General features: G+C 52.9%; 1 protein-coding gene across 1 annotated transcript in view; it reads right to left on the minus strand.

Annotated features, from left to right (window-relative positions):
* Window positions 1-21,764, minus strand: part of znf385a (zinc finger protein 385A) — a 50,423-nt gene that overhangs the window by 6,463 nt on the left and 22,196 nt on the right. Inside the window, 3 exon segments of the mRNA XM_055510218.1 lie at window positions 4,130-4,304; window positions 8,061-8,171; window positions 11,996-12,147. Of these exon segments, the coding sequence (XP_055366193.1) occupies window positions 4,130-4,304; window positions 8,061-8,171; window positions 11,996-12,147 (438 nt within the window).

Here is a 21,764-nt window from a genome sequence, read left to right on the forward strand (position 1 = left end):
AGGCAGGCAGCAGTAAGCTCTGCTGGATTATGGTATTAAAGGGATATTACCGGGTATTTTTGGGGAGAAAGCAAATGTTGACGTAGGCCTAAGGACTCCCACGTGCCTTGCAATTTTGCTACGCGACGCATCGGCAGAGGATTATATTTAGGGTTTTACTGTGTGCGAATCTCACGGCGCGTGTACACGATCAGCTGTTTGTCTATTCCACATTGTCTCTAATGAAGTTGTCGTTGCAAACGCTTTCCGTCTCGCTGCGTTGCCCGATCCCTTTCTTTCCCTAATGGAAGTTTCCAGACGAAGAGCTGCTGGCGGCGCATCGCGTTTGTCAAACAGATGTTCTGCTAAAAAGAAAAACCAACTTCTTTCTATACGGCTCAGAAGACTCCATAAAGCAAAGTGCTCTTTAAAAAAGGCCCGTGACTCATAACGTTCCTGCTTTGCCACAGTTAGGGACTAAACACGTTAAGGTGATTGCGAGGCTTGTTCGTCCAAGTGCAGGAGGGGAGAGAGGCTAAAATAGTTCCCTCCAATATTGTTGTTGACGACCCACAGACACAGAGACGCGATTCAGTTATGGGGCCGAGAAACAAACCCCAAATCCCCAGTGTCCACAACATGTGGTTTGAGTTCAGATCAGTTGGGGCAGGAAGAGCGTTGGATGTAATGGGGGATTTCATTATGGCCTGGAGCTTCACCAAATACTGACACCTCACACCACAGCCAGCGTGTCCTAACCTCAACACCCTCATAACGTGTCGAGCTTCAGGCTCAACCCTCACAGTGTCTGCAGTCTCACTCAGAGCCTCTAATGACGGAAAGCACCGACAACTCAGTCTACAAAAACAAATTGCTGCATTATTTTGTCCCACTATCTTAGTTATTTGATTCTTCAGACAGAGTCTGAGGACATGTGCTGTAAGTCTAATTAAACATTGATAAGGTTGACTGAGCTTCCTCCCTGTTCACTGGCCTCACAGCCAGAGAGAGAAGCCATCCTTCACGGCAAGAGGGGGAAAACTCAGTCCAGATGCTTCAAACTATAGCTCAGTGTGATCTACATCAGGAAATTAAATCTATATACAGTGTAGTATACCATCCTTGGGGAGAAAAAGAGAAATATACATCTTGCCATATTAAGGAGTGTGTGTAAGCTGACAGAGTGTAAGTGACCACATAGGTTGGGAATCCAAACAACGAGCGAGCTGTGGTTGTGTTATTAGTGTGTGTGTGTGTGTGTGTGTGTGCGCGCGCGTGTGTGTGTGTGTGTGTGTGGGTGGAACATTACATGATGATGCAAGCTTTGTCAAATGAAAGTGGGCCAGTTTAAACCAAGGTAAACACATTACGGAGGCTTGAGTTACGAGTCATCAGCCGATGGTTCAAGACGGATTCCAGGAGCTTCACCACCGGGCTGTGGCATCAAGTGAGGGTGAGAGTGTGCAGACAGGCTGGTTCTGGATGCTGGCGTTTGACGTGGGCAGGAGGACACCGTCTGCTACCCATTCTCCCCCATCCTCTTTTTAATGATTAACGACCTGCGAAACCCAACGCCCGTCGTACCAGAGCCGAACTTCATCCATAATGCAGCCAGTGCCTTTTTACCAGTCTGGAGTACGCTCACATGCGATGGCGATCATCCGACGCGCGTGTCAGCCGTTCAGGTAGATGTGAGTGTACCACACGAGCCAAGTGCAAAGTACAAACCCAAGTGTCAACTAATGAACTAGTAGACTAATGAAACTGCAAGACCCACATATAAGCACATCAGCTCTGGGTCACTCGATATTTCAAGCATCTCGGCGTCATGCAGCCCAAAGCCTCACATGAAAGTCATCTGTTTAATTGACCTTGGGTGTGTGTGTGTGTGTGTGTGTGTGTGTGTGTGTGTGTGTGTGGACTAAACAGTGCCATAATGTCAGGGTGGTTTTAGCAGAGCCCTTCATTAGAGTGGGAGTGTCAGACAGCAGAAGGATGAAGAAGAAGGGGGGGGGTACTGTTTCAAGCTGAGTCTCCTTCCAAGTAAACAGGTGCCTGTCTATCGCCTGCAAGTCCGGCCAAGCCTTAGCTCCACAGGCCAAATCCTCCAAAGCCACACTGACCGCAGCGTCAGGGCTCACGAGAGGTTGAAGACGCTGCAGCGGAACAGCCCGTGTGAAGCGCTCTGCTTCTGACCGGCACCGCTGACTGCATCCAATATATTAACTTGAAATGTGACATACTGTAGCATAAAAGCCCCAACACACTTAGCATCAACCGCAGTCTGACTGCGCAGATGTCTCTGTTGGTTTCTCTCTAACTGTCCCACATGACCGGCGCTTGGCTCCACAGTCACAAAGCCTCAGTGTCCAGCTGTTGCTCTGCTGGTTGAGAGCGTGCACAGCTGCCTGCCTCCCATAGATGTGCCACCCCCCACCTCCCCCCCCCCCCCAACCCCCCCCCCCCCACCAACCCCACCAACCCCACCGTGAAGCGGGTGGACAGGATCCCTCCACTGACTCTACACATTCACACACACACAAGCAGGCCTGCGACGGGGCCAGGAAGAGACGGGGCCGCAGGGTCACGAGAAAGAGCCTGCAATGGAAAAAGGCATTTTTTCACATGTTGCTACTTTCAGATCTCCATCACGGCAGGCTTTTTTGGCTCCACGAGCGCTTGGACTTCACCCCAGGAACACTCACGAATGATCAGCGAAATGGGGCTGGCCTAGATCTGACCCCAGATCCTGCATGAAAAACGACACACGCTGCCTCTTGCTGCTTTGGTTTCAGTAAAGAGGATATGTGTTTTGTGTCAAATCGAGTAAAATGTCGGAGGTTCATGGTTAGACCCTAGTTTTGTCTTTTAGAGCGCGTGCCCGACTGTCAATGATGTGTCACCAAAATGTCGGCCTGCTCTGTTCATTACCTCACGCTTGGTCCAAGGACGGAGCGGTGACACTGACCAGAATGGAAAGTCTGGGTTGACAACCATAGCAACCAGCGTCTGGAGTACAGCTTAGCTTCAGAAGGAGGACGAGGATGACGGGTGGGATTAAGGAAAGCTAAGATAAAGGCTGTCGCCTAGAGAAAGTGCTTGTACTTGCCAAGATGACACCACTAGTATGTTATTGTATATGCCAAAGACCGATCTGCTGTTCAGCTTTAATGAATGTTGCCATAGGTTTAGAGAGAAACGGGCTCGTCCACCACGGGGTCATTCTCCAGGCAACGCTTGTCCCATGCTAACGTTGGGCGCAAATGTTGGCACCCCGACAACCTGCAGCATCGCACCGCAGTGAGATCCTTGGAAAAGCTGCCAGGAAGGTGTCAGAGGTCATGTTCCGCTCCTCAGCCCACATAGAAGGGCTCCACAGTTGGATCCTCCTCAGCTGAACAAACATTTGCTGTGGTCAGACTGGACTGATGCTGGAGTGGACTGGTAAAATGATGCTGCCGCTACTTTGATCAGCCTGTAGTCAGTGTGTGCATGCTCCTCTATAGCACACGCTACGTCATCAGGGTTTGTATTTTAAAATCTTTGTTCTGCTATTGGGGAAACTGGGTTCAGAGTTGCTCTGTCTTCAGTTTAACTTTCCTATGAACCTTTCCCTCCTCAGTCATCTGATCGTCGCCTGTTTTCGTCAAGCATTTGCGAGCGCTTGTTAACTGAGGCTGCATTCAGGCCGACTTGGATCGCAGCGCTTTGAAGTTGGAGGCTCGGCTTGATTTCTTAATGTAATTTAATGTGTCCAGGGCACGGAGATCCGTGTCCCACTTTTAAATCGAACTTTCTCTGTTATCTGGGTTTTTAAACCACAGCGTAACAACAGTTCTACCGCTTTTAAAGTTGAAGCACGTACTGTAGGTGAACCACTGCAGCAGAACCACCAAAGTCTCTTTTATGGTGCTCGTATAATAAACACCACTGTCATCGCAAATACTCTCTGATGTTTGAACTGCTGCTAAATCAGACCACACCAATGAGCTGCGATGCTCACGGGGTCAACAAATACACCGAGATGCTGCGTCACTCCCCTTTTTCCACCCTCTCTTTCCAGCGAGCAGCGGGCCGTGGATAGCAGTGATCATGCTACAACACACTTCATACAGTACACGTCCTCCCAGGTGGGTCTCAGCCTCCTCACCCGCTCTGCTGGGCTCGCTGTCTGGGCCGGCGCCAGGGGCTCCGGACGGGGACGGGGAGGAGGCGGGGGGCGCGGCACTGGGCTTGTCCCCCTCCTGCGGGCGACTCTTGGAGGTCTCTATGCCTTTGACTCTCCTGGCATGGCGGTTCCCTTTGTAATGTGCTTCTGCCTGGCTCTGTGGAGGAGCACAGGGAAAGAAACACGCTGTAAGTGAACACCCGGGACAACAGGTGAATTAAACATGGCAGGCTGGATTAGGCTTCTCTCTGACACCCGGGCACACATGCAGGACTCTCATATTGATTGCATGTCATTTAATATACTCTGAGGACGTGAACATACACGCATACAGTAGATAGCTTACAGACACAGGAAAGTGTTCGGCGATGTCACGATGGAGGCATCCGACCGAGAGTCTGCTTAGGTTTCATGCCATTTATAAAGAATAACAATATAACTACATTTGATCTTGGATCGTCTACTTATTTTACAATGAACAGAGCAGTGACCCTAAAGCTTGGCAATGTATGGGGCAGCGGTTCATGCCACTTCAACCGCCAGCATTTAGGTGCTGTATACAGTGTTACAGTGCGTGTTTACACGTGTGGCTTTTTGCTGTGTAAATATTGTGATCGCAATCAGCTGCTGCCTGGACGGGATGAGGCCTCCTGCACGGTCTCACATGGCACTGCTGGTCTGTGAAATGGTCAAAATGTAAACACAGACGAAAGCAGGCAGCAAAGACAAGCAGGTCTGTGACGGTGAAACCTAATATGAGGATACGGAAGGAAGGAAGGAAGGAAGGAAGGAAGGAAGGAAGGAAGGAAGGAAGGAAGGAAGGAAGGAAGGAAGGAAGGAAGGAAGGAAGGAAGGAAGGAAGGAACTGTATCTAAATTCCAGAGTTAGTGTGGCTAATCTCCTGATGAACCACCAGCTACTAGCTAATTTGTTCGCTGGGAGAGTAAACAACAAGAAGCAGCAGGTCATTTATCAGAGAACCAGGACCATCAGGGGGAGTCTGCCTCCAGTCTGTGTATGTTTGCCTGACAGAGCTGTGTGAGGCAGCAAAAACATGCGGGATGAGGCGCAGGGTTTCTGTCCTGAGATGATGCCAGTCTAGCATCACAGCGACAGATGTGAGCCACACACCACACACACACACACACCACCACACACACACCACCACCACACACACACACACACACACACCACACACACACACACACACCACACACCACACCACACACACAGGTGTTGGTGTCGACCTAATCTCCATCTGTTCATTCATCCTTCACCTGCCGTCGTGTCCCTCAATTATAAAAACACAGTAACAGGCTTTTCAGTGCCTTGACTGACTGTTCTCTCCACCAAGTATTCTGAGGCAGATGCCACGAGCCGTGTGCCTGCGGTGGGCCGAGAAGTGACGGTCTGCATCCAAGGGCACGCGCCCGTGATGCTTAGAGTTACGTGGTTTTGGTTTGAATTACTTGTGAGCTTGAGGAGCAAGCTGTCGGCTTTCTTTATAGGCGCTGAAAGGCTCAGACGAACTCCGTTGACACCTGGGACATCGCTTTTGAATTGGTGCAGGGCTGACAAGCTACGCTTTAATGAGGCCAGAGAGTCCTGTGGCGTTTCCTGACGGACGGACAAATAGGACGAGGACGGAGAAGACCCAGCTATCAAACTACAAAACAAGAAAGGCCGTGCACAAAGTACAGGAATTATGTAAAGATACAAATCTATGCCGCAACAGCCCGAAATGCTGGCGCTTCATTATTCAGACGGTTCAAACCGAACAAGTGTCTCGCAGCATGACTATCATTCTGAGGGGAAAGCTGTGATGTTACAGCAGAGCTCCAGCTGCAGCCGCAGATGAAACGAACGCTGTAGCAATAAAAAAAAAAACAAAGAGAGAGGGGAAGTTAGAGAAAAGACGCAGAAAGCGACAATAAACAAGCAGGAGGGCAGATAGAACAAACAGGAGGGCAGCGGGAGCCGACGCGGCGCTGAGGCGACGTGAAGGCGAGGTGCGAGGCGAGCTGCGAGCGAGGCAGACGCAGAGCTCTCTGCTGCAGCAGCAGCGCTGACGTCGGTCAGTGCGGCGCAACCGAGCCTGTGATGTCACTAATGCAGCACGCCACCAAGGTTACTCTGCATAAACCGCCGTTTAGCACCACACAATGCAGGGGCGGCGGGGCACCAGCCCTCCCCCACGCTCCCTCCCCCGTCTCCCAGCCTTCCCCTCTAAGTCTCCTTTCTCCCAAATGTCCCAAGATGCACCGGGGCTGTCAGAGCCAGACAGTAATCCATGCCTTGACGAATGCATCTTATAATAAGTAGTGGCAGGCAATTTTAGGTATTTCCACACTGTAAATAATGCAGCATGAGCGAGAGAGAGAGAGAGAGAGAGAGAGAGAGAGAGAGAGAGAGAGAGAGAGAGAAGGGGCAGAGACAGGCAGGGAAGCAGAGAGGCAGGGTAGTGCATCAGATGGAACAAATGGATGATTGCAAAATGATGCATGAAATGAGAGCAGCGCAAGGTGTGAGCTGGAGACAGAACAGCCTCCTTTGAAGACAGGCGCTGATCATGACATCACATGGAGCGCGGTCCCCATCGCCGCTGCTGACCCGAGGAACCCGTTCAGTGCAGCTGGCAGATCCAGACCCAGATGTGTCTGCAGTTAGGTGACATCACCCATGAACGGCAGCGAGCACTTCCTCCCCGGCAGGAAGTGACAGCGACAGCGGAGGCTCGTAGCCGTTGGCGAGGCGTCACCCTCGCAATCGAACAGCGTCCCGTTGCCACGTGTGTGCGTCGGGATCCTGCTTCAATATCAGGAAAGCAGCAGGAACACAATGCGGCGGCGGCGCTTGCCACTTTTTACCATTCAGTGCTAGAAGAACTGTCTCGGAGGAGGAGGAATCTGTCACGGAGCGGTGCAGCCTGAGACCATATATCATTTTCTATCCTCCTCCAGTCTTACTTGAAAACAGTTCCCCCACTTCACTGTACGTCGCACGCGCTGCCGTTTCCAGCACTCTGACTTTTTCCTGGAATGCTGATCAATAAAAGAGCATTTTAACAAGTATCAGGTATGTCTTGCAGATCCCAACAGGACACGTCGTCATTATAGAAGCCTGCGACGCCAACTATTCCACTGTATAAACATCTATTTCCTGCGCCTGTGCAGATTACAGGCCTGCAGCTCTCTGACCACGTGGAGCCCATGATTGCAGACCTGAGCGGCGTATATTTAGCAGCCGCTCCTCATTGCTGTGTGCTGTGGATGGATGCACGCCCCGGCCCTGACGTCTCCGCCGCCGACTGCCGTCTGTCACGGCCAAATTATAGGCCGCGCGCGACATTTGGCACCGGCGCCGTCACGCGTCCGTCCCGACCGCCTGCAGACGGGGAAACGGGCTGCGGGTTCGATCTCAGGACACGCAAAACACTTCCATGTGATTCCTCCGTTTCGCTCGCTCGCCATCAGTCGCGGCTGCCAGTCGCCCGTGGGCATAATGTGCCATTAAACCTCCATTATGAGCTTTGATATAAACCACACCATAAGGACACGCAGATGAGATGAGATGAAATTAATCGATATCATTTCACACAATCGGAAGAAAGCAGCTTGTTGCAGTCAGACTTCGTGACACGTTAATGCGAAATTAACTTTTTCCACGTCTGAAGTCCCAGTCGAACGCTGCCAGTTGGGAGAAATGCTGCAGACGCCTCGCTCACTTCCTGCTGCTGGTCGGTGCTGGAGTGATCGTCGAGTTTCACTCCACACTTCCAACTAATCAAATGCGACCTGTCCTCAGAGTTGAAACCGAGGAACTTTCCTACTAAGAACGTGTTTGGGGCGAAAGGTGCAGAAGAAGACTGCAGCTCCCTGAACGCCACACACGGGCCGATCTGACGGTCCATTACCTCCGAGTTGAACCGGATCTGGCAGACATTACAGGAGATGACTGGTCGCTTGGTCTTGATCAGAGGAACTCCGAAGGTGTGGTTGATCACCGCCTTCTGTACTGGGTCCATCTGACAGAGAAAACAGACACAGAGCAGAAACACGTGAGCTACAGTCACAGTCGCCTGCAGGTGGAGACACACAATCCAAGCCCGAACACACTGTGTGCTGCTCTGCAGTGTTGAGAGCCTGTTGCCACAACCGGGACACCTGTTGCATCCGAGCCGGGCTCGGGTTCATCCCGACCCCGACCAGGTTGCAGCTTCCCGCTGCCTCCGTGCTGATTGTTTCAGCTGGGACATCCATCATCCGCGTGGTGCTAAGCGCCTCGTATAAATTTAACAGGCCCGATTTAGCGCGTGTCAGTGGCTAAGCCTCCACTTAAACTCTGTCCCAGACACAAAGGACCCCGCGTGCACTGGTCCCACGGGTCTCCATGACGATTATTCACCAGCGCCCGAAGCTGAATTTATCCAGTGATGGCGGTGGATTGGCCTCGGCATCAGCCTGGAGGCAGCGGAGCGGCGGATGCGACGGGCGGCGTTTATCAGATGATGTGGCACCGCGTGGAAACGCAAAAGGAAATAAAGACCTGGCCCGCGGAGCGCACTGCATGTGAGGATGTGCGCCTCGCACTGGAAAGGCGGCGGGGGAATGTTCCGGAGAGTCCTCCAAGTCTAACGCAAGCATGCTGCTTCCAGAGCCCAGCAGACTCTAAATGACTCAATTTGGCTCATCATTAGGTTTAATTTGGCTAATCACCAAGCTTCCCCTGGAGCTGTCTGACACCCGGAGCTACACTCTCATTAAATATATAAATGGCCGAGGACTGGCCCAAGGAGCGCTAGAGAGCGGCTGAAACAAATATTCTCACAGGTCAAGCTCAAACTGTCTGATTGTGCGCACGCCTGCCTGTTACTGGGCAACCGGGGGGGAGCGGGTAAACACTAAAGGGGAGAAAAGGGCTGGAGGCCGAGCTGGGCGACAGCACAGGACAGAAACACAGCATCTGGAGGAGTGAAGAAGGGAGAGAGTGGGAGAGGAAGATGAATGCGGGCGGATCGGGGAGGGAGGGCGAGCGAGAGAGAGAGAGAGAGGAGGAGAGAGAGGCCCGGCCGGACATCCTCACATCGCACATTCTTATCTGCTTGGCTCTTTTTACTCGACTCCACATTCCATTTCTCTCCCCAGAAACAGCCTAAAGTGGGCACTGCCTCCGCTGGGAGGCCGCGGAGGGCGGATGTTGAGCAACGCCGACGGAGGACAATAACTTACTGTAACAGCTACAAGAATAGCGGAGCATTAGTCAGTTGAGAGCCACAAAAATGACTCCTTCTCACCGACCCTGCAATAAAACTGACTTTTACTGTATGTCAACGCGCCGCTCAGCGTTTGGGCCGTATCCTCCCCCCTCCAGATGTTACCTCGGGTCCACAACTGTATCGCGGCCTGAGAGGCTGCATGGTGGGCTTCTCCGGGGGCCAGGCGGCCCAGTGGGGGTGGGGGTGGGGCGGCTACGATGTTGAGAACACACTCCAGCTGCCAAGAAGCCTCTTCGGAGCGCCGCTTCCACGGCCTCCTGCCTGACGCTGTCCAAACATCTCATCGTGAAGCAGGAGTGGGGCGCCGTGACGTACGCCAGGAGGGATTTTCCCAAAATCCCTCCATCGCACTTTGACCAACTGCTAGAAAATCCCCATCTTTGTTTAACATTTCTGTTTAAATCCACGCTGGCTCTAAAGCTAAGACTGTGAGTTTTGCTGTCGTGGGAGCGCATGTATATAAACCGTGCATTCCCCCGGGATCCTGATCACGCCAGCAGCTCCGCGTGGCCTTGGGACCCAGCGCTGGTTCCGGCCCGGTGCTGAGGAGACACCGCGCATCTGCACCGCAACAGCGCTCGCTCCTCTGCCTCCACATCTGCCTCTCACCCTGTCTTCACTGTGTTTTCCGTTTGAATAGATTCAGTCGCACCACATGAACAGCAGCACCCTGACTGTCGGTGCCAGACAGAAACAGCCCTTTGAAGCAGGAAGTTGTGTCCTACTTTTGAGCGGTGCCAGGTTCGGTGGAACCTCGGTACTCACCCTGCCCTCCTCCGGCTCTGCACAGGCGTGGAGCTGCATGGGTCCCCCGCCGCGCGGGCCGCCGGCCGCCGGGGTCTCGGCCTGTGCACCTTCCTGGCTCATTCAGCCTCCTGTCTGCTCGTCAATACTGAATACAGAGGATCTGACGGAAGCGGGGCCGGTGCCTAGTGATGCATTGCCCGTGTGCACCCTCTGCTTCACTCTGAGATGCGGAAAATCCGCCGCGAGGATTTCCTCAAATCGCTCCCTCAGACTCTTCTCTGTGGCTCATCACCTGACAAGTGCTCGTCCCTGTGGCTCAGCCTCCACCTCCTTTCGCGGAGCTGCTTTCCTCCTTTCTGCCTCACTCTTCCCGTAGTGAGTTCCCTGTCTCTGCCTTCCACGTTCCTCCTCCCCTTCTTGCTCTTTCTCTCTCTCTCTACCCCCCCCCCCCCCCGTTTTTTTTCATGCATACTTGATCTGCCCAGATGCACTGAGTTCTTTTAACTTTTACCTTCTGATGACTTCATGTATATAATAAAACCACCTGCGCCTTTTGCTTTAAACACACATGAATGCGCACGACACTCTCTGGTTTCTTGCTACAGTTTTATAAAGGTGTCCAACATAGAAATGCTTCCCTTTAAGGACAAAGTACACGGTTCTAAATATGAACAATCAGCATCAGACTGAAAACTGAAGAGGCTACGGCTGTAATGAAATGCCTGAAAATGGAGATCTACACTGGTGGAGAGCGAGTTTTTAGGACGAGATCAAAAAAGAAAAATAGATTCAAGGAGTCTGGACAGCAGGCGAGATTCAACAAGTCTGCACACAGCTTGGCATCATTAGATGGTTTCATCAGAAATTCCTGACTTCGCAGCCTGAGCAAGTCCACACCAGGGACGGCTCGACTCCGGGCCGTGTGAGCGGGTCCAAGCGGGACCAGCTGCCGCAGATTAATAATTCAGCCGTGTCACTGTCTAGAGGAGCATCGGGCGAGACAGGCAGGTAGAGGACAATCACATTAGGGGCCATTAGAGCTGCACGCGGCTCTGGGAGCCGGTTCCTCTGCACCAGCATGTGGCCGATAGCCCTCAGTACGAAGCCTGAGCAAACTCAGGAACCATCACGTGTTAGGGGAAAGAAAAGGAACCTCTCTGCTGCGTTTAAATATACATATTCATATTTACTGGAACTCATAAACAGGAGTCATCTACAGCAGAATAGCACTAGCCATTGTTAGAACATCTCCTGCCTAAAGGCCACTGATAGAAAGAGCTGAACCTCCCAAAGTCTCTGAAATATCACTCATGTCCCGTCTGCAGTGGAGCTGGAAGGTCACCGGTCCTCGGAGCCCGCTCCTATGGCCCCATCTCCTGGCCACGCGGCTGCAGAGCAGCAGCGGACCGGCTCCAGCAGCTGTTAACATGCACGGTCCCTGCGGACCTTTAGACTGAGCTAATGTTCTAGAGGAGGACGGAGGGGAGCGGAGGGATGTTACAGAGCGACGGAGGCGGGAGTCATTTCAGGCCTGTGTTAAAAGATGAAAGCGTGGAGACGGAGGGCGGGAGTGATTTCAATATCTCTATTAATCCGTGTGGGTGCGCTGAGGAAACATCATGAACCGCTTCCATTCATTTCACACCGGCTGCGCTGTTGCAGCCGCGCGGCACCGCTTGTGGTCGCGCGCGCGCGCCAGAGTTCACCGAATCTTGCTGACAGGGGCCGCGTCGACGCTCCCCGAAGGAGTCTGGAGGAGCAGGCCGCACGCGCTGAGTCGGCGAAATGCTAAACGCCTCTGAGTTCTAACCGCGAGCAGCTCTCACCGTGTTGAAGTTGTGGAAGAGGCTCATGCTGTGCGGAGGCGGCGGCGTCTCTATGGGGAACTGCAGGAAGGGCTTCATGTCCAGGTGAGGCTGGATCACCGCGGGGGTCCGCAGGAAGGTCGGCACCGCTGCCCCGGCCCGGTTTATGCCTCCTACACACACACACACACACACACACACATAGACAAAACACACATCAGTAAACACACATGCTAATGCGCATGCTTTGATGCTAAAGGCTTTGTGGAATTTACATCAATGAAGGATTTTGTTAAACCTAAACATTCACATCAAACGAGGCAGGAGCCACGGAGGCTTCTCCTCTCCGCTCGTCTCCGGGGAGACGTCTGCAGTGTGATGATAATGAGCCTCATCTCAGCGCGCGCTGGCGTTCCTCTACCTGAGTCCTCTGACTCTGGCTGCACCTACCGCAGGTATGAACCCACTTCAGCATCCACCTGTGCATTAACCCGCCCGTGGTTAATGCTTCATGCTCCTTCAGAGCATGCGAGGCTGTCATAATGATACACAGCGTCCTTGCTCCCATCTGCCTTCCCTTCCCTTCCTCTCCTCCTTATCCCTCCTCGTCTCCTCTTTAACCTCTGTCAAGGATGATAGTGATGGGGCCCACACAGCAAAACTCAGCCTCAGCAAGCTCTTATATTAAGCCTCTTAATATCCGCAACTGGATTTCTGTGGCTTTCAAATTCCCCCGAGACTTAAAGCTCTGCTGCTCTCCTTTTCGGGATTGCTCTAAGCCACTCTCTCCGTTACTCGCCGTCCCCCGTTCCGCTGCCTGCGACGCGTCGTTTTCTACCTGCCTCCACACTTTCACATGGTAATTCGTGCATTATTTGACACCTCTGCATTCTCATCAGACTTTACGTCAACCGAATGTGATCAAGGAGAATAATGTGGCTTCCGCGAGGGGGGAAATATTGTGTTAGCAGATGCCGTTTGGAAGTTTGGATTAGAGCGAGTGGGCGAGATCGGGAGAGGAAGACATCGACTCTGTCAGACTAAGTGAAAGTGCTGTCTCAGCTGAGGCCCCGCTGCCTTCTGCTGCGCATCTGTGGGCCTCGCGGTGGAGACGGCGGCATCATTCCTCTGTGACTGTAGGCACGTGCTGAGATCCGCACACACACACACACACACACGCGCAAGCACGGCTGTGTGAACGCAGCGGTCGTCAGAAGCATCATCTCGTCTGGATGCTGAAAGGACGGCGGCTCCTGCAGCTGCTCGCTCCTCCACCTCCGCGTACATGACTGATGAAGCTGCTGCAGCTCCTCCTCTGGGGCTGCAGCACCAACACCATGACTAATAAACTGCCTCTTGACTGCGTTCATCCTGACGCCACGCTGCACGCGGGCCTGTCTGTGACCGTGTGGAGAAGGGAAGCTGCACGCGTGCATCTTACCGTGGTGTGTTCTGATGCATTCTGCAGCGGGTCGGCTCTGGGCGGCACAGCATCATGCAACCGGGGGAGCAGAGCGTCTCTGCAGCAGCAGCAGCAGCAGGAGGAGCTGGACTCTGAGCAAGTGAATGAAGCTGAGGACCAGACACGCGAGAGGAACAGTGTCCTTGGAGCAACGACAGAAGGTGTCCTGATAGAGACTCTGTGTGCACGTGTGCTTTATTCTCACAGCGTTTAATCACCCCCATTCATTTAAATCTCTCTTTAGGGACCTACTCTGTAAATCAAACAGATCACTCTGCGGCGTGGGAGCGTGTACAACCTGTGCAAATTAAAGCGCACGTGTGTGTTTTCGCAGCATCTGAATCAATGTTTATACTGTACATTAGGTGCTGCTCCGCACGGCCGTGCAGCCGTACACCAGCGCCAGAGCTAATAAAACAGCACATGCTTAAAAAAAAGTCAGCATCACAACTGCACATGTGCGAAGAGCAGAGCTACTGTGAGATAAATAAACAACTCCAGACAGCAGTCGCTGTGTTCCCTCGCGCCGTTGACTGCGCTGACTGCTGGAGCTCCATTTGTGCCGGTGTCTGTGTGGGGCGGTGACAGACAGGCCGGCCTGGATGAGCCGAGGGGACTTGGACAGTGATTTGGATGCCGTTAAACCCTCGGACATGCCAGGAATGCTGCTAGACTTGCAGGGGCCATAATCGGAGCTCTTAAAGCCACGGCAGAACGCTGCTGCTGCTGCTGCTGAGAGTGTTTATGTCTGGGTGTTTATGAGCGTTCAGGATGCTGTTCAGGTAATGGGTAAAATGAGAGGTGAGTGTTTCTGTGCTCGTTCATGCAAGGAACATGACGTGATGCAGCATCCGAAAGCTCCCAAACTTCCCTCACAGACGTCTGCATAATAGATCAACCACAGGAGCAGATGATACAGTATTTAAAGAGGATCCTCCAGATATTCACACCAAAATAAAATATAGATTGTGCTCTATATTATAAGACGATGATCAGTGGCATCAGGCTAGAAACAGAAGCCGACAGAGGAAGGATCTTATGAAGTCACCGTTGAGTAGACAAAAGGCTGTATCTAGAATCTAGGCTGAGGGAATCTTTTCATGTCTCCAGATTATCTAACAGACTGTGTAGGTTGTGCCACACTGCGCTCAGCCGTCTCCCCCACGGGCACTGGGCGCATTCAGCAGAGAACAATGGGAGCTGGAGTTGGCACCGGCCGCTCTGGGCGGACACAGATGTGCCGGGGCCCGGCTGCCAGCTCGCCTTCCTGCGGGTCCCCGGAGCGGACACCTGTCCCCCACGTGGCCCCGAGGACCCCGGGCCCCAGATCTGGGCTCGGAGCGTTTGAAAGCGCATGAAGCGGAGAAAAGCTGCCTTCAGATTACGCGTACGTCCCTGAGACGGTTTAAAGAGACCGGGGACCTTCCTCGACATCACGGTTTCCCCGTTCTCTCATGCACGCACACGACAGACTTCATCAGACAGTAGAAACACCATTAGCAGCTCCTCAGACCCCAGCTGACAGCTCAGAGGATGGCGGCTGTCTGCACATCCACCAACTCGTGGCAGAGACACAAACCGGGGCTGCCGGACTATTTTGCAAGCACTGACGCGGAGAATTCTCATGACCTGAAATTACTGGCTTATTATTAATACAGCTTTCGTGGTCAGGTTATTCTGCTGTGTCCCCATGATTTACTTACTTAAGTTTCATATGGGCCGTGGCGTGTGATGGATGGCCGGCCATCTGTCTGTCTGTCTCCATTCGTCTTCGTCTTGCTGTTTTTCACTCTCATTTATTCCGGCCTCGCTCGTGATCGGCTCGGTGTGTATTGGGCGCTGTACGCACCTGTGCCCGGGCCGGCAGGAATAGCCAATTCATTTCAGAGGTGGGGCGCCATAATGGAGTGCAGACACGGGGTACGCGAGCGAGCCGGAATAAAAATGTGGCCCGGGCTCCACTCGGCATTCGCTTCAAGCCTGAGGCGCAGCGGGACGTCGTGCCTCGCGACCACCTGACCACAAGCGCAATCAACAGGATGACAGGCCGGAAGGAAAAGCAGGCAACCGACAAGCGCATGATGACACAGCACACACTTCAAGGACCTCAGACTCGCGTCTCGCTCTGTATCCGTTTTAAAGCAGCCGATGAGGATTTGACCTTTGACCCACAGTGCTCTCATGTAAATCTAAAGCACCTGATCAACGCTGCACCTCAACCTGTTACTTCAAGATCCCGCAGTGCAGCGTGTGCGCGGGTCATTAACCCCGAGCGCTCGTCTGGCAGGCGCATCCTAAGCCGCTTACCTGCCCGGATGGTTTCCTCACGGCCTGCGACGGCAGCATCCTTCCTCAGCCTGCGCGAGCATGACTCGCCTGACTCACCGGCAGCGGTCCCCTTCAGCAGAGAACGATGAGCAGGTTGGGCTCCGAGCGACCACAAGAGTGTGCTGCTGGGCCCCGGGTAACGTCAAAGCAGCCAGTCTTTGCCCCGGTTTGAGCGAAATAGAAAATAAAAAGGCATGTCCCTGTGAAACCTGCTCATACTCATCCTTTCTAATCGTGCTATGCTAATTTCCAGCTTCCTGTGAAGGTTAATTCATCTATTCAGGGCACTGCAGGTGGACGCAGATAAAGATCTGTTTGATTTGCAGCCTGGAAGTGCTGGTGTTATGCTTTAATTGGGGGGGAGGATTATGCGGGTTAAGGCTGGAACTCGTTTCAGTTCCACGAATGCGAGCGTCGGCCTCGTCGGGCCTGAGCCACACGTCGGCGATGTGTGTTAGTGGGCGCTGTGCTCAAAGTCGGCGTGTTTGTGTGTCAAAATAGCCGGCGAAGGTTATGGGAGATTAGTTAGTGTGAAGCATTAGTCACAACATGACTCCATGCTTAATCCAAATATACACAGAGCAGCCAGTCTCTCACACACACACACACACACACACACACACACACACACACACACACACACACACACACACACACACACACACACACACACACACACTTATGAGAGAGGTTTAGCTTTATAAATAGCTTACAAATAAATAATGTATATCTGCATTGTTCTGCTGCCACCGGTCCACATCACAGGCAACGTGTTTGCGTCTGTGTGCGTTTCTACGTCTCTCTCTAATTGCAGGTCTCCCAGATTGTACCCAACCTACCAATTTGCAGAGCAGCAATTTTACTAATTTAATTCCACTGCGACGCATGAGCGGAGCACAGACTGCGGCACGTATAGCATCGCGCTCTGTGGCTGGATGTTTTTCGAGGCCCGGTAGCCAGAAGCGAAGCAGCAAACGGAGCAAACAGGTCTCACACGCATAGTTTACATTTTTAGCCGAAAGCTAGTTCATCATCCCGCTCCGTCACACACACACACACACCAGAAAAAAAAGCAAAGTCTGTCTCCGCCTCTCTGCAGTGGGATCGGTGAAATCCATTCCACGTAGTTTGAAGCTTCTATAATTCTACAAATAACATCAGATACACACCTCAACAAACACACAGTGCACAAACTATACACTTACATACAGCAGGATAAGCCTTCGGTGCCTCTCAGCTGGGAGCACTGTGCGTAATGACAGAGTAGATGGGTGGTAATGACTCCCTAGGGAGATAATATGACAGTGGCAGGCCCCAAAAAGCCCCCCAAAAGATCCTACCTTGATCTCTCCTAAGTAGCCGAATGAAGGCTGCCAGGATTTAATTGCCGGCCTGTCTCTGTGGCAGACACAGAGGAGCTAACCGGAGATTCCAGCAGGGCCGGAGCGCAGGGAGAAGGCGCGATGCAAAGGTAAGGGGACGGACGGGGGCGCGGGCCGCCGCCCCCGGAGCCGTCCTCGCCCGCGGACCCTCCGCGGGTCCGGAGGACCGGAGGACGGGCGCTCGTGCTCGGGCCGAGGAGCAGACGCGCGCTCCTTTAATCCATCCCATAAATCTCCTGCTGGCTCCGCGTCCGACGCCGACTGAACTTTTCGAGGCTGCCGGCTTTGGGTGGATGTGAGCGCAGGGATCGTGCCACACGCAGACGGCTCACCTGCATGCACCTACATGCACGTGGAGTTTTTTTCATGCAACAATAGCGCTTTGATCAGCTGCTCTAAACCATTCGACGCACGACTTTCCCTATGAATCTGCGTTGTGTGTGCGACCAAGGGCAGTGAAGGTGGGCTGTTAAACGATACGGATCTGGTCCTTCTCGCATGACTGATACCCCGTTTGTCTCTAGTTAAATCGATGACAGCGCCGGTGATGATACTTTGGAGAACAGCTGCACGTTGCAACTTGCACCAACCCACTCAGGGGAGGATTAATAGACTTAATGAAAATATGTCCGAATGGGCCCCAGTCTCATAACATTCCAATGTGATATTTATCTCCACAGCACCTCGTCGTGTAATTGGGTTTGAGCTATTGCATAGATGCAAAATGATTTTATTAGGCTGATGACAGGGTTTGTTTTCAGTGTGCAGCGTGTGTGTTTGTTTGTGGCGACGGAGGCTGTTTTGAGGTCAGTAATGACAGACAAATAGCTGTCAGAGCTAATGGGAGGGGACAAAGTGGGATGACGGGAACACGGAGGGAGAACGCGTTCACAAAGGAGGGGTCAAAGCACGAACACGGAACAAACGCAGCGATGGGCGCAAACACACACCCTGTGGTTACTGTGAGGTTCCCGTCATTCCCTGCTTTGATCTCTAGCATCAGCCCCAGCACCGGCGTTATACTGTGGGGTTTGTGTCGACAGCATAAGAAGTGAGGAGCTCGAACCTCATCCGTTCCTCCAATGATCTCCAGGGAGCACAGATATGGAAACGAATGAACAAATGAAACAGGCTGCGTATTACGCAGACTTTAGCTTTAGCGGCGTTGCAGTGGTTTCAGCGATCACACGTGACGACGCCGCCGCACCCGCCAGCGGCTGCAGAGACAAAGCCAAACAGAAGAATCCATACTTCCCGTGCCCTCGTTTAAATTCCCCTACTCTCGTTCTTTCTCAGCCCTCTGCCTTTTCATGCACCTCTCCTTTGTAACGGACGCTCCTCCCTTGGCCGACGGCCAGTCAGGTGTGTAAGGCGATCGCAGGCTTGTCCGGTGGAGGTGTGTTCCAATGCCGCTGGCCGGGGGCGCTGTCTGAGCCGCTGACGGCCTGACGGCTGGAATGGAGGAGGAGGCCTCCACAGCCCCGCGAGATCCACTGCAGCCGAGGGACACGAGACTTCCAGAGTCCAAATGCTGCCGTGTGCAGTGCAGGGACGGAGGGAAAATGGAGACCGAAGCAGAGACAGAAGCAAAGGTGATGCACCACGTAGCAACACATACCTGCATGTCGGGGTCTGCCAGTACTAGCTCCCAGCCCCCACCCAGAGCCACGTTTCCCTCCCATCTCCTCCCCATTCCAGGCGGTGGCCACACACCCACGTGAAACAATAGCCGGCAACTTTATTCCCATGTGGCTCCCAGACACCTGCGCCCTCAGGTGTGGAATTCTATCACTCGGCCACAAAGCGACGGATCGGCCTAAATACACTTCGCACGGGAGAAACAAAGGCAACAGATGCTCTCTGAGATTAGACCCTCGGCCCCGAGGGGGAGAAAAGGGGGGGGGACTCACACGATGGGCTGGCTGTAAAAAAAACCCCAAGGGCTCTACCTGTGGTTCCTCACAGAACTCCAGCAGTGAAACACCCTGCCAAGTGTTCGCCAGTCCATTTCACTGACTTCGATCTCCCAAGGAGGGTGGAGGGCAATGTGCTGGTGACTCAGAGCGGGGGAGGAGGCTGTCGTTTGAGCCCTGCAGTGTTTTGCCTGTGAATACAGAGCATGTCCTCAAACGCGGCCCTCTGCGTTCATACCTCGGCGGTTCGACTGTTCAATTTACCTAAGTGCCAGTGGGGTCTCCTCCGCGCTGCCGCGACTGCGAGTGACATTGTTTTTGTGCGGGTGAGCATCCATCACGTCCCCCCAGCGAGACGCTGGCGGCCGCTCAGACAGTCGTTTTTCACGTTTTAACGGGTAAAACCACATCTGGAGTTTTTAAATGCCCGGTCAGAGCTGTGTGGTGCACCGGCGCCCCCTCGTCCTCCTGGAAAGTACCAAAGAACCAGAGCCGGGCTCGTTTGTCAGAGCAGAGAGCAACGTTTTCCCCCCGTTGTCTCCTGCGCAGAAGCTAAAATCAAGAGAAGCTGCTTTTTCGCACCACCTGCACTTCCGAGCTAAGCTGAGGTGAATTCAGCATATTTTTCCACGGTAGTAGTGGGCGATGCATTATTCATTGAGCTCTGGCTGATCTCGGCTGCAATAAATCTCCCGCTCTATAGACACGTGGACATAAACCCTGCACACACAAACCCGCGTTCTCCAGTGTCGACGCGCGACGCATAAAGAGAACGTGAGCATTCATGAACCACGCCTCGGTGGAGGGATCTTAAACAAAGCTCTCCCGCGGATGAAAGGAGTGCCGGGCTTTGGAAAAGCTACCCAAAGCAGTATGGTAATGAGAGTAATGAGGATATCAGATGCTCAGTGTTGTGCAATACACTTGTAAAATGTGACAGATGAATTACATCACACGCCGACCCCTTAAACAACACACCGCTGAGGCAGAGCTCCCTCCTGCGGCCCAACACACATTCAGTTTAAGGGCATTGAACTGTATGTTCATCACTGAGGTCACGTTTGCTGCTGGAGTCGTACTGGTTTATACTGGGAGAGTGGTTCTGATGGTTCGACCACCAACACACCAGCATGTTACTTAGACTTTAAGCAACACTGAAAAGGAAGACAAGACAGAGCTGACTTTTTCTTTGGTTTGTTAGTTGATTCGGGGCGTTTGCGGCCGGATCAGCGCCGCCTCCCGCTCCACCGCCGGTGCTGCTCAGTGGCTCGCCGTGTTCCTGGCCCTCGTGATGAGCCAGCAGAGAGGAAGAAAGCGTTTGATGACGTCGCCTGGGCGCTGCTAGCCTTTGCAGCCCGGGCCTCATTGTTATCATGATTTATTTTTTAATGAGCACCGCTGCCCACCTCTCCGCCACACAAAGGCCTGATTGAATGTGGCGTTCCATTAGCATGCTAAAGAGGCCCGGCTTCATCCGTGAGCCGCTGACTGACAGTGGATATCATCTGCGTAATTGCTCTGGATGCTGGATGCAGCGACAGCCAGAGAGAGAGGGAGCGGCGCCGAGCGCGGAGCAGGGGGAGCTGAAGGAAGATAGGAGAGAGGGATTAGAAGGTGGGATTTAAAAAGGTGGCTTTTTTAAAAAAGCTACACTCGCAGCCGATGACACTTATCAGGAGCAGGAGGAGCCGGTGTTTCATAACAAGGTCTCTGCGTGCACGGAGCGGTTACACAAGGAAAGGATGTCGTTACGATTTTAGGGCGATTTACAGGAGGTTGTGTCGGTGGCTGTTTTTAAGCAGGACCTGTCGTGCGCCGCAAAGGCACGAGGCTGGTGCTCAGCAGCTTTGTGCTCCACTCGCTGTTTGTTGTTGTTTCTGACATCTCCGCGCCACATGTCACCCCGTGTCCTCTCTCCCCTCGGCAGAATCTCTCTCTCTCTCTCTCTCTCTCTCTCTGTGTTCACCCCAACTCTTTCAAAATCTCCCTCATCCTCTGCATCGCTGAGCAACCGTCCACCCCCCCCCCCATCATCCACCACCATTGCTTCTGCCTCTGCTTTTCTCCCTCCCCGGTTCCTATCTCTGTTTCCCGTGTCCCTCTCTCTGCAGTAAATGGTAATTGAACACACACTGTGTTGGAGAAGAGCTGCAGAAGAGATGGTTATCTTAACTCAACACGCCATGCATCCAAAATTAGCCCCCCCCCACCTCCCTCCCTCGCTCGCTCTCTTTCTATTCCACTGCTCTGTTCTGCTCTGCTCTGACACTGTGACATGCATGCAGTCCCTCAGCATCCTCAGCACTGGGTATTAATATTGGAGGACAGCCCAGTGGTACCAGTGAGTGAGTGAGTGAGTGAGTGAGTGAGTGAGTGAGTGAGTGAGTGAGTGAGTGAGTGAGTGAGTGAGTGAGTGGGATGAGCAGCGCCAGCACATTTCCAATGAGACCAGGTGACAATGAAGTCAAGCACACACAAGTGCTCAGCGATGAGACAGTTTTCACTCATTTCTGATGTTTCTTCTTGATCACAGTCCTGTAGGTGGATCACATGCTGCTGCATCATGACACACAATGGACTGATGTGACTCTCATTTCAAACCCAAAACACATTTTGCCTGTTTCAAATTGACTGAATAGAACTAATACCATATTTAATGTCACTTGAAGGTCAAAAAAGGATGTTAATCTGTCAGTGTCTCAAAA

This window comes from Betta splendens, chromosome 7, assembly GCF_900634795.4.
Source record: "Betta splendens chromosome 7, fBetSpl5.4, whole genome shotgun sequence".
NCBI lineage: Eukaryota > Metazoa > Chordata > Actinopteri > Anabantiformes > Osphronemidae > Betta > Betta splendens.